Source organism: Fundulus heteroclitus, chromosome 11 (genome assembly GCF_011125445.2).
Source record: "Fundulus heteroclitus isolate FHET01 chromosome 11, MU-UCD_Fhet_4.1, whole genome shotgun sequence".
NCBI lineage: Eukaryota > Metazoa > Chordata > Actinopteri > Cyprinodontiformes > Fundulidae > Fundulus > Fundulus heteroclitus.
In genome coordinates this window covers 657,158-671,647 of record NC_046371.1, presented here as the reverse complement: position 1 = coordinate 671,647, position 14,490 = coordinate 657,158, and the positions used below count along the sequence as shown (strand labels likewise).

The window sequence follows — 14,490 nt, the reverse complement described above, 5'->3', positions numbered from 1 at the left end:
CAGGGAGGCCCACAGCATCACGCTGCCTCTGCCCTGTTCTACAGACGAGGAAGTGGGCTTTGGACCATCAGCCGCTCCACTTGTCTCGCCGTTTATTTTGCTGGACTCTTCCAGCTTCACGGTTTGCTCCTCACACTGAAGCTCGTTCATGGCAGACATTAACGAGGTTACCTGCTGGATCTTCGTCCGGCTGGATGCTTTACAGAGACGATCCATCAGGGTCTCCTCTGCTGAGCTCACAGCAGCTTCTGTTTTACTCACAAAGTACCAAACTGTAGATTTTACTGCTAATATTCTGCCCATTTCACTGAAGGGTGTTTTTTGTGTTCAAAGCCTTAGAATTAAAAATTCTTCTTGGACCGAAAGCAGCAATGTCAGAAGCTCCACTTGTGAAATGAACCGTAGTCTGAGGAAAACTCCTGGAATCTTTACTCAGATGTTAGACGTCATTCCTGACGCCTTCAAATGGTCAAATTATGCTGAGTCTGCACTAGTTACAGCCTCAAAGATTACCTGTAATGATCTTAAGTTCTCCTGACTGAAGAAGTCCCCTCATCAGTAACCAGAGTCCAGTTCAGATCAGACTCATAGGTTAGAATGGCCTAGTCAAAGTCCAGACCCACATCTAGAAGTCCATCCTGACTGAGCTTCAGCGCTGCTGGAGACCAACGACCTGCAGAGAAAGGAGGTTCTACAGAGTTCTGACCCAGAGGACTGCACACAAACGCACATCAAACGTTTCAGGCTTTTATTAATAGAAAATGTTCAGAACCATGATGGACCTTCCTGCCTCTACTTGTGCTTGGACCGGGTCAGCATGAGTGAAGACGCTGACGTTCATGAGAGCATGAAGTTAAACCAAAAGGTGAAATAAACCTGCTTTAAACGGCTTTATTCTGGTACCAGGAGCCGCCCACATGCAGCGTAACGGAACCGGGTCGGCACACCGAAGGAGAACCGCTCCAGATCCATGTTAGTGTCAGGGCGGCGCCGGCCCACTGTCCCGTCAGGCTGAGGGAGCGATGGAGGCGGACCAGTTACACACAAACCAGAGAAAGCAATAAAACAGCAAAGGAATCACAGGGATAGGTCCAGAGGCCCAGTTTCCAGGACCAAGGTTCTGACCCGACCCGTCCCTCCGTCCTCTGCTAAGCGGAGGCAGCCGGCGGTTCTGGTGGGACGCCTAACGGTGTTCCCGGCGGGGAGGCGGCTCCTCCTAGAGTTCAGCTCCTCGCCGGTAACAGGAATGGTTTGGGTGACGCTCCTGGCAGCCGGGTCGGCAGCGGGAACAGAACCGGGCCGGACAGCGGGGGACAGAACCGGGCCGGACAGCGGGGAACAGAACCGGGTCGGCAGCGGGGGACAGCCGGCTCCGTGGGATCAGGCGTCCGAGTCGTCGCTGCTGTCGCGGCTGATCTCGATCTGCAGCGACGGCAGGTTGTCCAGACGGCTCTTCTTTATCTTGTGGCCGCGGCGCTCCTGCTTCTGTTTGATCATGGCGCCCCAGACCTTCTGCAGCGTCGAGTCGTCTTCCTCCTCCCGCTCCTCCTCCTCCTCCTCCTCCCCCTCCCCGTCACCCCGTCTACTCTTGCTGACATCATGCCGGGCCGAACGTTCGCCTGACCGGCGGTCGTGGCGGCCAACGCTGCTGTCGTCACCGACGCCGGAACCGAGCCTGCTCCATAGAGCGCCTGCAGACAGACAGGAAGTGAGGGGGGGGAGGGGGGGGGGCAGACAGGAAGTCAGGGGGGTCAGACAGGAAGTCAAGTTTCTCGCGCTACAACACAGATCAGCTCAGAAGTTTAGCTTAAAGCAGCTTCAGGTAAACTGGCTTCCTGCAGATTATTCTGGACTCCATTTCCCAGAATTCTTAGTTCCAGTCCAGACACTGAAGGTCACCAGAAACAAGCAGAGGAGGAGGGAAGGAAGGACACAAGGAGAAGAGGAGGGAGGGAAGGACACATGGAGAGGAGGAGGGAGGGAAGGACACATGGAGAGGAGGAGGGAAGGAAGGACACATGGAGAGGAGGAGGGAAGGAAGGACACATGGAGAGGAGGGAAGGAAGGACACATGGAGAGGAGGGAAGGAAGGACACAAGGAGAGGAGGAGGGAAGGAAGGACACATGGAGAGGAGGGAAGGAAGGACACAAGGAGAGGAGGAGGGAAGGAAGGACACAAGGAGAGGAGGGGGGAAGGAAGGACACAAGGAGAGGAGGAGGGAAGGAAGGGAGGAGGGAAGGAAGGACACAAGGAGAGGAGGAGGGAAGGAAGGGAGGAGGGAAGGAAGGACACAAGGAGAGGAGGAGGGAAGGAAGGACACATGGAGAAGAGGAGGGAAGGAAGGACACAAGGAGAGGAGGAGGGAAGGAAGGACACAAGGAGAGGAGGAGGGAAGGAAGGACACAAGGAGAAGAGGAGGGAAGGAAGGACACAAGGAGAGGAGGAGGGAAGGAAGGACACAAGGAGAGGAGGAAGGAAGGAAGGACACATGGAGAAGAGGAGGGAAGAAAGGACACAAGGAGAGGAGGAGGGAAGGAAGGACACAAGGAGAGGAGGAGGGAAGGAAGGACACATGGAGAGGAGGAGGGAGGGAAGGACACATGGAGAGGAGGAGGGAGGGAAGGACACATGGAGAGGAGGAGGGAAGGAAGGACACAAGGAGAGGAGGAGGGAAGGAAGGACACATGGAGAAGAGGAGGGAAGGAAGGACACAAGGAGAGGAGGAAGGAAGGAAGGACACATGGAGAAGAGGAGGGAAGGAAGGACACAAGGAGAAGAGGAGGGAGGGAAGGGAGGGAGGAGGGAAGGAAGGACACAAGGAGAGGAGGAGGGAAGGAAGGGAGGAGGGAAGGAAGGGAGGAGGGAAGGAAGGACACAAGGAGAGGAGGAGGGAAGGAAGGACACAAGGAGAAGAGGAGGGAAGAAAGGACACAAGGAGAGGAGGAGGGAAGGAAGGACAGAAGGAGGGGAGGAGGGAAGGAAGGGAGGAGGGAAGGAAGGGAGGAGGGAAGGAAGGACACAAGGAGAGGAGGAGGGAAGGAAGGACACAAGGAGAAGAGGAGGGAAGAAAGGACACAAGGAGAGGAGGAAGGAAGGAAGGACACAAGGAGAAGAGGAGGGAAGGAAGGACACATGGAGAAGAGGAGGGAAGGAAGGACACAAGGAGAGGAGGAGGGAAGGAAGGACACATGGAGAGGAGGGAAGGAAGGACACAAGGAGAGGAGGAGGGAAGGAAGGACACATGGAGAGGAGGGAAGGAAGGACACAAGGAGAGGAGGAGGGAAGGAAGGACACAAGGAGAGGAGGAGGGAAGGAAGGACACAAGGAGAGGAGGAGGGAAGGAAGGGAGGAGGGAAGGAAGGACACAAGGAGAGGAGGAGGAAGGAAGGGAGGAGGAAGGAAGGACACAAGGATGAGGAGGAGGGAAGGAAGGGACACATGGAGGAAGAGGAGGGAAGGAAGGACACAAGGAGAGGAGGAGGGAAGGAAGGACACAAGGAGAGGAGGAGGGAAGGAAGGACACAAGGAGAAGAGGAGGGAAGGAAGGACACAAGGAGAGGAGGAGGGAAGGAAGGACACAAGGAGAGGAGGAAGGAAGGAAGGACACATGGAGAAGAGGAGGGAAGAAAGGACACAAGGAGAGGAGGAGGGAAGGAAGGACACAAGGATGAGGAGGAGGGAAGGAAGGACACAAGGAGAGGAGGAGGGAAGGAAGGACACAAGGAGAGAAGGAGGGAAGGAAGGACACATGGAGAGGAGGGAAGGAAGGACACATGGAGAGGAGGGAAGGAAGGACACATGGAGAGGAGGGAATGAAGGACACAAGGAGAGGAGGAGGGAAGGAAGGACACAAGGAGAGGAGGAGGGAAGGAAGGACACAAGGAGAGGAGGAGGGAAGGAAGGACACATGGAGAGGAGGAGGGAAGGAAGGACACAAGGAGAGGAGGAAGGAAGGAAGGACACATGGAGAGGAGGAGGGAAGGAAGGACACATGGAGAGGAGGAGGGAAGGAAGGACACATGGAGAGGAGGAGGGAAGGAAGGACACATGGAGAGGAGGAGGGAAGGAAGGACACAAGGAGAGGAGGAGGGAAGGAAGGACACAAGGAGAGGAGGAGGGAAGGAAGGACACAAGGAGAGGAGGAGGGAAGGAAGGACACAAGGAGAGGAGGAGGGAAGGAAGGACACAAGGAGAGGAGGAGGGAAGGAAGGACACAAGGAGAGGAGGAGGGAAGGAAGGACACAAGGAGAGGAGGAGGGAAGGAAGGACACATGGAGAGGAGGAGGGAAGGAAGGACACATGGAGAGGAGGAAGGAAGGACACAAGGAGAGGAGGGAAGGAAGGACACAAGGAGAAGAGGAGGGAAGGAAGGACACATGGAGAGGAGGGAAGGAAGGACACATGGAGAGGAGGAGGGAAGGACATAGGAAGAGGAGGAAGGAAGGAAGGACACAAGGAGAGGAGGAAGGAAGGACACAAGGAGAGGAGGAGGGAAGGAATGACACAAGGAGAGGAGGAAGGAAGGACACAAGGAGAGGAGGGAAGGAAGGAAGGACACAAGGAGAGGAGGAAGGAAGGAAGGACACAAGGAGAGGAGGAAGGAAGGAAGGACACAAGGAGAGGAGGAAGGAAGGACACAAGGAGAGGAGGAAGGAAGGACACAAGGAGAGGAGGAGGGAAGGAAGGACACAAGGAGAGGAGGAGGGAAGGAAGGACACAAGGAGAGGAGGAAGGAAGGAAGGAAGGACACAAGGAGAGGAGGAAGGAAGGAGAGGAGGAGGAAGGAAGGAGAGGAGGAGGGAAGGAAGGACACAAGGAGAGGAGGAGGGAAGGAAGGACACAAGGAGAGGAGGAGGGAAGGAAGGACACAAGGAGAGGAGGAGGGAAGGAAGGACACAAGGAGAGGAGGAAGGAAGGAAGGGCAAAAGGAGAGGAGGAAGGAAGGAAGGACACAAGGAGAGGAGGAGGGAAGGAAGGACACAAGGAGAGGAGGAAGGAAGGAAGGACACAAGGAGAGGAGGAGGGAAGGAAGGACACAAGGAGAGGAGGAAGGAAGGAAGGACACAAGGAGAGGAGGAGGGAAGGAAGGACACAAGGAGAGGAGGAGGGAAGGAAGGACACAAGGAGAGGAGGAGGGAAGGAAGGACACAAGAAGAGGAGGAAGGAAGGAAGGAAGGACACAAGGAGAGGAGGAAGGAAGGAGAGGAGGAGGAAGGAAGGAGAGGAGGAGGGAAGGAAGGACACAAGGAGAGGAGGAGGGAAGGAAGGACACAAGGAGAGGAGGAGGGAAGGAAGGACACAAGGAGAGGAGGAGGGAAGGAAGGACACAACGGGAGGAGGAGGGAATGAAGGACACAAGGAGAGGAGGAAGGAAGGAAGGACACAAGGAGAGGAGGAGGGAAGGAAGGACACAAGAAGAGGAGGAAGGAAGGAAGGAAGGACACAAGGAGAGGAGGAAGGAAGGAGAGGAGGAGGAAGGAAGGAGAGGAGGAGGGAAGGAAGGACACAAGGAGAGGAGGAGGGAAGGAAGGACACAAGGAGAGGAGGAGGGAAGGAAGGACACAAGAAGAGGAGGAAGGAAGGAAGGAAGGACACAAGGAGAGGAGGAAGGAAGGAGAGGAGGAGGAAGGAAGGAGAGGAGGAGGGAAGGAAGGACACAAGGAGAGGAGGAGGGAAGGAAGGACACAAGGAGAGGAGGAGGGAAGGAAGGACACAACGAGAGGAGGAGGGAAGGAAGGACACAAGGAGAGGAGGAAGGAAGGAAGGGCAAAAGGAGAGGAGGAAGGAAGGAAGGACACAAGGAGAGGAGGAGGGAAGGAAGGACACAAGGAGAGGAGGAAGGAAGGAAGGACACAATGGAAGAGGAGGAGGGGAAGGAAGAAGGGACACAAGAAGAGGAGGAAGGAAGGAAGGACACAAGGAGAGAGAGGAAGGAAGGAAGGACACAAGGAGAAGAGGAGGGAAGGAAGGAAGGAAGGAAGGACACAAGAAGAGGAGGAAGGAAGGAAGGACACAAGGAGAGGAGGAAGGAAGGAAGGACAGAGGGAGAGGAGGAGGGAAGGAAGGACACAAGAAGAGGAGGAAGGAAGGAAGGACACAAGGAGAGGAGGAAGGAAGGAAGGACACAAGGAGAAGAGGAGGGAAGGAAGGAAGGAAGGACACAAGAAGAGGAGGAAGGAAGGAAGGACACAAGGAGAGGAGGAAGGAAGGACACAAGGAGAAGAGGAAGGAAGGAAGGACACAAGGAGAAGAGGAAGGAAGGAAGGACACAAGGAGAGGAGGAAGGAAGGACACAAGGAGAAGAGGAGGGAAGGAAGGACACATGGAGAGGAGGAAGGAAGGACACAAGGAGAAGAGGAGGGAAGGAAGGACACATGGAGAGGAGGAGGGAAGGAAGGACACAAGGAGAGGAGGAAGGAAGGAAGGACACAGGGAGAGGAGGAGGGAAGGAAGGACACAAGAAGAGGAGGAAGGAAGGAAGGAAGGACACAAGGAGAGGAGGAAGGAAGGAGAGGAGGAGGAAGGAAGGAGAGGAGGAGGGAGGAAGGAGACCACAGGAGAGGAGGAGGGAAGGAAGGACACAAGGAGAGGAGGAGGGAAGGAAGGACACAAGGAGAGGAGGAGGGAAGGAAGGACACAAGGGAGGAGGAGGGAATGAAGGACACAAGGAGAGGAGGAGGGAAGGAAGGACACAAGGAGAGGAGGAGGGAAGGAAGGACACAAGGAGAGGAGGAGGGAAGGAAGGACACAACGAGAGGAGGAGGGAAGGAAGGACACAAGGAGAGGAGGAAGGAAGGAAGGGCAAAAGGAGAGGAGGAAGGAAGGAAGGACACAAGGAGAGGAGGAGGGAAGGAAGGACACAAGGAGAGGAGGAAGGAAGGAAGGACACAAGGAGAGGAGGAGGGAAGGAAGGACACAAGGAGAGGAGGAGGGAAGGAAGGACACAAGGAGAGGAGGAAGGAAGGAAGGACACAAGGAGAGGAGGAGGGAAGGAAGGACACAAGAAGAGGAGGAAGGAAGGAAGGACACAAGGAGAGGAGGAAGGAAGGAAGGACACAAGGAGAAGAGGAGGGAAGGAAGGAAGGAAGGAAGGACACAAGAAGAGGAGGAAGGAAGGAAGGACACAAGGAGAGGAGGAAGGAAGGAAGGACACAAGGAGAGGAGGAGGGAAGGAAGGACACAAGAAGAGGAGGAAGGAAGGAAGGACACAAGGAGAGGAGGAAGGAAGGAAGGACACAAGGAGAAGAGGAGGGAAGGAAGGAAGGAAGGACACAAGAAGAGGAGGAAGGAAGGAAGGACACAAGGAGAGGAGGAAGGAAGGACACAAGGAGAAGAGGAAGGAAGGAAGGACACAAGGAGAGGAGGAAGGAAGGACACAAGGAGAAGAGGAGGGAAGGAAGGACACATGGAGAGGAGGAGGGAAGGAAGGACACAAGGAGAGGAGGAAGGAAGGACACAAGAAGAGGAGGAAGGAAGTAAGAACAAAAGGAAGGAAGTGAAGAAAGGAAGAATATAAAGGAGGGATGGAATGAGGAGATGAACAAAGGAGGCTAGGAAGGAAGGAAGGGAGGACAGAGTTGTCTTTGGAAAATAAACTCCAGAACTTTGGACCTGGTGGACATTCAGAACCTTTCAGAACCTTTCAGCCATGAACAGAACCGGACCAGCGGGCCGTGGCGGCGTTCTTCCTCACCTGACTTCCTGTCTGTGGACGCCTTGGCGAAGCCTCCTCTGCCGTCCTGGCTGGCCACGCCCAGTCGGCGGTGCACGTCTCTGATTGGCTCCCTGGCGGGAGGCGTGGCTCTGGGAGAGACGGGGGAAGGGGAGCGCCGTCTGTCCGGGGAGTAGCGCCTCTTTCCCAGCCGCTGCCGGACGTCTGTGGGCGGAGCCAGAGTCAGTCCCCCCCCCAGGAGCAACACCTGGAACACCTGGAACACCTGGACCTGCCAGCTCACCTGTCTTCCCACCCCCAGCCATAGGGGAGCGCTGTCTGCGCTGGGACCCGCCCTGCCGCTTCTCCTCCAGCAGCTGCCGCACGTCCGTCACCTTGGGGGGCGACGAGGCCTTGGCCCGGTTCTGTGACCCAGAAGCGCCGATCCGGTTCCTGATCCAGAAAAAAACAGCTTTCCTCATTTAAGGAGCAACAAAAATGTTCAGACTCACGATGTTTCTGGATTCCATTCTGTAGAGCGCAGCGAGACCCAAGTGGACCCGGCTGAAAGCTGCAGGTTCTGCTGGTTTCAAACCAGCATTCTGGCAGAATTACAGAAACTAGGAGGTTTGGGTTCTGATGCTGACGTCTCCCAACCCAGGTTCCTCTAAAGGAACAGAACCCAGGTTCCTTCAGAAGAACCTGGGCGTGGACCAGGTGAGGTCAGGTGTGCACAGGTGAGCTCACCGGATGTTCTTCAGGTGACCCTCGATCTCGTCGGCGTACATGGTCATCTTCTTGCTCTTCTTGGGCGACGGCGTGGAGATCATCTTCAGCTCCAGGTCGTAGTCCATCTCGTCCGACTCCGACCACGGCGAAGGTGAGCGCTCCATGCGGGCGCGAAGCCCCGCCCCCAGGGGGCGTGGTCCGCCGCCCTTCTCCTTGTACTCCACCACCCTATCGTCCTCCTCCATGTCCTCATCGGCCTCGTCGTCCTCCTCTTCATCCTCCTCCTCCTCCTCTTTGATGGGCTCCTCGGGAAGGTTGACCAGGTCGGCTGAGGACGTGAAGCAGAGGATTGTGGGTAACAGAACAGACGTAGGGGCGGGGTTTCCTGGAGGGGGGGGGGGTGTTACCAGAGTGACGGTGGGTGTAGGGCGGCGTGTGTCCCATGCTGTCTCCAATCAGAGGCTTCTTGCTCTTGATGACGTCCCTCTGGATGCGGCGCGTGTGGAACCTCCTCTTCCTGGTCAGACAGGAAACAGGATGTGGTTCAGGAGCCAATCAGAGAGCAGCAACGTTATTACATCATCATCATCATCATCAAAGCAGCCTGGCTTCAGGTAAAGAAGGTTCTCTCGTCTGCCACTCCCTCAGGATGACGTTTTATTTTAAACGCCTGAACATTTCTCATATTCATATTTTAGTTAGAATATATGTTAAAACTATGTAAAGTATATGATATATAATATACCGTATATATTATGTAAAGCCTATATTTAGGCACCTATACTAACCATGATCTGAGTCTGAAATTTATTTAAATATCATGAAAGGTTAAAGTGTACTTTATTTTGAAAAACCAACAGCCTGCTGTTTCCTGTCTAGCAGCTGCTGAGCTGCTGACCTCAGGAAGATAACGTTCCTGTGTTTCTACATTTAGCGTCTTTCTTTCAAAACACGACTAGAAACAACGTTTAGTGACTTTATTGTTGTAAACGCTTTCCTGAACGTTCTGGCGGTTCTGGAGTCGCTGCTATGAGGTTCCTGCTTCCCTCAGCGCCGTCTGACAGGCACACAGCTGCTGCCTCGTCACATTAATCTAGTTTTTATGTCTCTGAAGCTGTTGCTCTAAAATAATTTTTAATTCACTCTCTGCCTCCGTCTCTTTGGTACAGATTCAAAGAATGTATTAAAATTCATAAATCATTCTATAAAAAAGGTCAATTTTAGTTCCAAACACATCTAATCACTATTTTTAATAACTTTTCTTGTCCTGGTTTAAGCTCTCCTACAGCCTGGGTCTAATTAGCACATTAAATATGCTAATTAGATGACGACGTTCTCCTGTTTTCATCCAGACTTGGACTGTTTGGGTTTTAGCAGGAATCTGGGAAATGTTATTTCTTTCTGGGAATGTTCTCGTTTCTCCTGCATGTCTCACCTGGTGACCTCTGACCTGCTCCTGAGTCTGTGATCAGAAACTTTACTGGGACCCAGTGGGTCTGTTACCTGAGCTCAGGTAACCCTCTGAGTATTAACTCTCTGATGTCTGACGGACGTTTAGAAGCTGAAGGCTGAAGCTGCGTCTCACCAGGAGTTGCTGAGGATGCCCTTCATGCCGCCGTAGTTGGGGTTGCCGTACTTCATGTAGTACCTGCTGCGGCGAGCGGCTCCCAGCTCCTTCCTGTCATCTGAGCAGGAAACAGGAAGTAAACGGTGAGACACCAGAAGGCCGTCACCTGGCTCAGCAGCACCACACCTGGCCGTGTGTGTGTGTGTGTGTGTGTGTGTGTGTGTGTGTGTGTTACCCTGCGTGGCGAAGCGCAGCCGCAGCTTGTTGCCTTTGAAGGGCCTGATGACGGGCCGCAGCTCGTTCCTCAGCAGAGACTCTCTCTCAGCGCGCGACAGGTCGTCCACCTGAGACACACCTGAGTCACTCCTCCGTCACACCCACCACTTCCTGTCCTCACCTCAACGCCTCTACCTGTCCAACATCCACCTTCGTCTCATCGTCGCCGCTCTTCTTCACCTCCTCCACCTCCTCCTCTTCCTCTTCGTCCACCTCGCCCTTCTCCTCTTCATCATCCTCATCTTCGGATCCCCCGTCTGGAAGAACTGCCGTTCAGACACACCCATTTACCCAGAGTGCACTGCAGCAGCAGGAAGCAGCGCCGCAGCGTCTGAACCCACTCACCTTTGCTGGGGTCGTCGGGACGACTGCCGGACTCCGTCTGCGTGGCAGCAGCCTCTGAGCAAGGCATCCTGCTGCTGTTGATCAGCGCTCTGATGCAGGTGTCGTCGTCCAGCCACACCACGTTACCTGGAGAACGAGCGCACAGGTGAGTCTGGCTCAGAACAGGTCAGGGTTATCCAACCATCCAATCAGAGGAAGGAATGGGACTTTAAGGATTATCAGAACCGGGACCATTAGAACACGCAGTCTGACCCACTGTGGGCGTTCTCCCATCAGAACTGGGTCAGAATTACACAAAATAATGTGTATAAATTATCAGAAATAAAGTAAAAACATAACTTTGATTTCCTGCTTAGGGCAGCATCAGAAATAAGGACGACACTATGGAGGACTGAAACTGACCGGATTAAAAATAAAACAAATATATAAATGGCAAATAAATAAATCACTGCTAGGTTGTTCTCAGTGATTTAAAAATGCTGAAATATTTAGAAAATACAGAAAAGCAACATATGAAAGTCCATTGTAAAAGGTAAATAAAATTACATTAATCGGTACATTTTAGGCGTATTTATTTATTTAATAGACAAATAAATAAATCAGCTTCTTTTCTTTTTATTCTGTCAGTGTTGGTCCTCCATACTTCAGGCCTGCTTCAGACCAGAAAACACTAATAATATATTTTATAGAAGTTATCCACCTTTAATTTAGTCATATGTTTATTTTATTAACTACTTATCTTTAATGTGCCACTGGGTACCTGTCAACCTGCTGATGATTTAAACTAATTTAACTGCTGAGGAACAAATAAAGCATTTTATACCAACTCCACGTTATTCCAGTGGAACGTATTCAGCATATTTTCTTCAGTGAGTAACCAGAGCAGCAGGCCTGGTTCCTATGGGTTCCTACAGGTTCCTCCCTCCATCAGCGCCGCTAACAGCGCTGATGGAGGGAGGTGTACCGGTCCGTTGGCTGAGAAACGGACCACAGAACCACAGAACCCGACCAGTTTAAGGATTATAGACAACTAGGAGGCTGGTTCTGATCAGGGCTGCTATCATCTAAGATGAGCCGAAAGATTCTCCATACAGCTCAGCTTGATTTGACTCCAATATCGATATTTATTACTTCAAATTAAAGTCATTCAATCACCAAAACCAGCCAAATATTATGTTTATGTTTAATTTATTGAACAGTGATATTTTAAACAAGAAAATAAAGAGCATTTGGTTCAAAGAAACCAAAAATGTGCCAAAAGTCTGATTTTAGGGACGAAGGTCCTAATAAAATAAAATCCTCTGTCGTTTTGTCTCACTTCCTCGCTGTGAACAATAACAGCGCCCCCTAGGGGCTGAGAGGTATACGATACTGAAAGCCAGAATATGGATAATAAATTGTTTTTAAAAACATCGATATTAATCTTTATATTTTATATAATGTTTATGTTTAATTCCCAGCCCTGGTTCTGACCGGGTTCTAGACTCACAGGCCGTGTCATTGATCCACTCGATGTGCGCTGGAGGATACTCCTTAAAATACCCAAAGACGTCCTGGGTGCTCATGTCGTCCACGCCCGTCACATGGATGGCCTCCATCCGCAGTCTGGGGATGGCTGGGCACCACAGAAGAAGAAGAAGACGGTTAAGAACCAGAGAGCCGTGTGCCGGCGGGCCACGGCCACACGCAGACGGCGCCGCACCTTTCTTCATGGCGTCTTTATCCAGGAGGACGTTCCTCTGACCGACGTTCTCCTCGCAGCGGAAATGGAAACGTCTCGCTCGCTTCTCCTTCCTCTCGATCGCCTCCTGGGAGCAAACAGACGATCAGAGCTCGTCTCTTATTGCTAATCCAGCAGCAGACAGGTGACCTCTGTTAACATCTAAACCTGAGATAAGACCATAGAGCTACAGTTTATCTACAGGTGCTGCTGATAAAGTTCTGTTCACTAAACGCCTGCAGGTGAAGTTGTTTTCTGAGTAAACTGATGATCAGAGTATAATATGTGTAAATATTGTCAGGGCGTGTGGTTAATCTCATTAATCTGATCATAAATCAGGCTACATGCAGACGTGTTGTTGCTGGTTTAATTTTGCAGCTACAGGTGTGCACAGGTGAGCCCTGCAGGGCAGTCAGACGGTGGATCACCTGGCAGCGTAGCGCAGGACACCAGAGGGTCTGATCGCTGGAGGAACCAACCTGTGGAGAGTGAAACACCTGCAGCAGGTGCATATGGGTCTAATCCAGGTAAACAAACCCCATAAGGGGCGTGGCCGTGTGCGGATTGTTTGGTCATGTGACCGCGCGGCCATGCAGGACTGGAGGAGATAAATTATCTGTTTTTAATCTCTCAGTTTATCCCAAACCAACGTTCATCTGCAGGAAGAACCGGAGTAGAACCCTGCAGTAGAACCACGGAGCTCCAGCGGAACTGGAGAGGCCGTCCTCCTCCAGGCCCTCTGCGGGCCCACATGTCGTCTGAAGCGGCTGCGGTCCATCAGCGGCCGGGAGGAGGGACGTTTTTACCTTGGAGTTGACGTCGATCCCGGTGATGAAGGCTCCAGCCTTGTTCTCGTACCTCCGGCTGGTGTCCTGGGGGGGCAGAGCACACCGGCAGCGGGGTTACTTCACATCCGGGCCCTGGCTGCCTGCCGCGGGCCTCAGGTGGGCTCCACCTGCAGGGAGGCTCCAGGCGGCCGCAGACTTTCAGCCTCTGCGCTATTTTCTACATTTTGGCCGCAATTATCGCAAAAATCTGGAGACCGAGCCAGAAGCGACGGAATGACAACCGCGTCTCCACCGGTAAACCGAACCAACCTGCCGGTTAACGTCTCACCGACTCCGGGACAGAGCCGGGGCGCCGTGGCCCCGCACGCCGCCTCTGCGCACAGCTCCGCCGGGCGGCGGCTAACTCCAGCCCCCGGCCTGCCTGCGGCCTACAGCGCGGACACTCACCGGCAGCAGCTCCTTCAGGGAGCGGTTCACCGACACGTCCTCCGCCTCCAGCTCTCCCTCCTCCACCTCCATGGGTTCCGCCTCCCGCGCATCTCTGTCCGACTCGGAGTCAGAGTCCGACTCCGAGCCGCTGTCGGATTTCACCGAGACCCGTAAGCTGCGCACCGCCGCCATGAAGCTAACCTCAGCGGACAACAGCAGAGGGAGCTGCGCTGGGATCCGCCGCCCGCTTTACCTCTTCTTCTTCTGCTTCCAGGTTTCTCTTCTTCTTCTTCTTCTGCTGTTTTATGGCAGGTTCACACAAACCATAAAGACGCATTACCGCCACCAGCTGGACTGGAGTTGTACAGGCAGGGAATTAACAGAAAACAAACTAGTTTCAGGCGTTTGTGTTCTTTAGATGTCATGATTTCAGCTTTTACTTAAGTTCTTTTAACTCCAAAAAATGTTCTATCGTGTCGTTAACATTTAGGTTTTTCAGGGTTTCTTTGAGCGGTCTCCTTTCTGGTTCAAATGTTGCATTCATTTCCATTTCAGTCGGAAATCCCGCCTTCCGATCGGAAAAATCTACTGTAACGGCCGCAATAGTCGGACTTTCCTCTCGGAACTTTGGATACATTTTTTAAGGCCGATTATCGCATTATCGACAGTAAGCTGTGATAAAACATCTTTATTTTACAGGCACAGCTGTTAGAGTGAGTCTAAAATCAATGTTACACGCAGAGCAGGGGAGTCAGACTCATTTCTATACGGGGACACTTTGGCACCATGAAGGTTGCACCTCTATAGATGATACTTTTGATTTCAGAATTTCATTACATTTTACCTAAAAATGTAAAGACATTTCACAGTAACATGAAAGTAGCCCTTTAGGCCCAGTTTATACAGTTTATCTGCAAAAAAAGTTGATATTGGGGGTGAGTTACATTTTAAACTCATCATTCTGCATCACTTCTTCTCTTTCTG

The 14,490-nt window shown here is 52.6% G+C and overlaps 1 protein-coding gene across 4 annotated transcripts; it reads right to left on the bottom strand.

Moving 5' to 3' along the window:
• Positions 1-733: 733 nt before the first annotated feature.
• Positions 734-13,866, bottom strand: ncbp3 (nuclear cap binding subunit 3). 4 transcript variants are annotated; one of them, XM_036142664.1, is made up of 13 exons: positions 13,525-13,866; positions 13,096-13,161; positions 12,272-12,377; positions 12,059-12,184; positions 10,570-10,695; positions 10,360-10,481; positions 10,184-10,292; positions 9,967-10,066; positions 8,789-8,898; positions 8,400-8,709; positions 7,957-8,105; positions 7,695-7,877; positions 734-1,691 (listed from the first exon to the last, which is right to left on the bottom strand). In XM_036142664.1, the coding sequence occupies exons 1-13, from the start codon at positions 13,696-13,698 to the stop codon at positions 1,381-1,383; spliced, it is 1,992 nt and encodes a 663-aa protein (XP_035998557.1). In that variant the 5' UTR covers positions 13,699-13,866; the 3' UTR covers positions 734-1,380. The 4 variants fall into 4 exon arrangements, with proteins under 4 accessions (XP_035998557.1, XP_035998559.1, XP_035998556.1 ...); XM_036142666.1 differs by having other exon boundaries at positions 10,375-10,481; XM_036142663.1 differs by having other exon boundaries at positions 10,360-10,490; positions 13,525-13,864.
• Between the last annotated feature and the right edge of the window lie 624 nt (positions 13,867-14,490).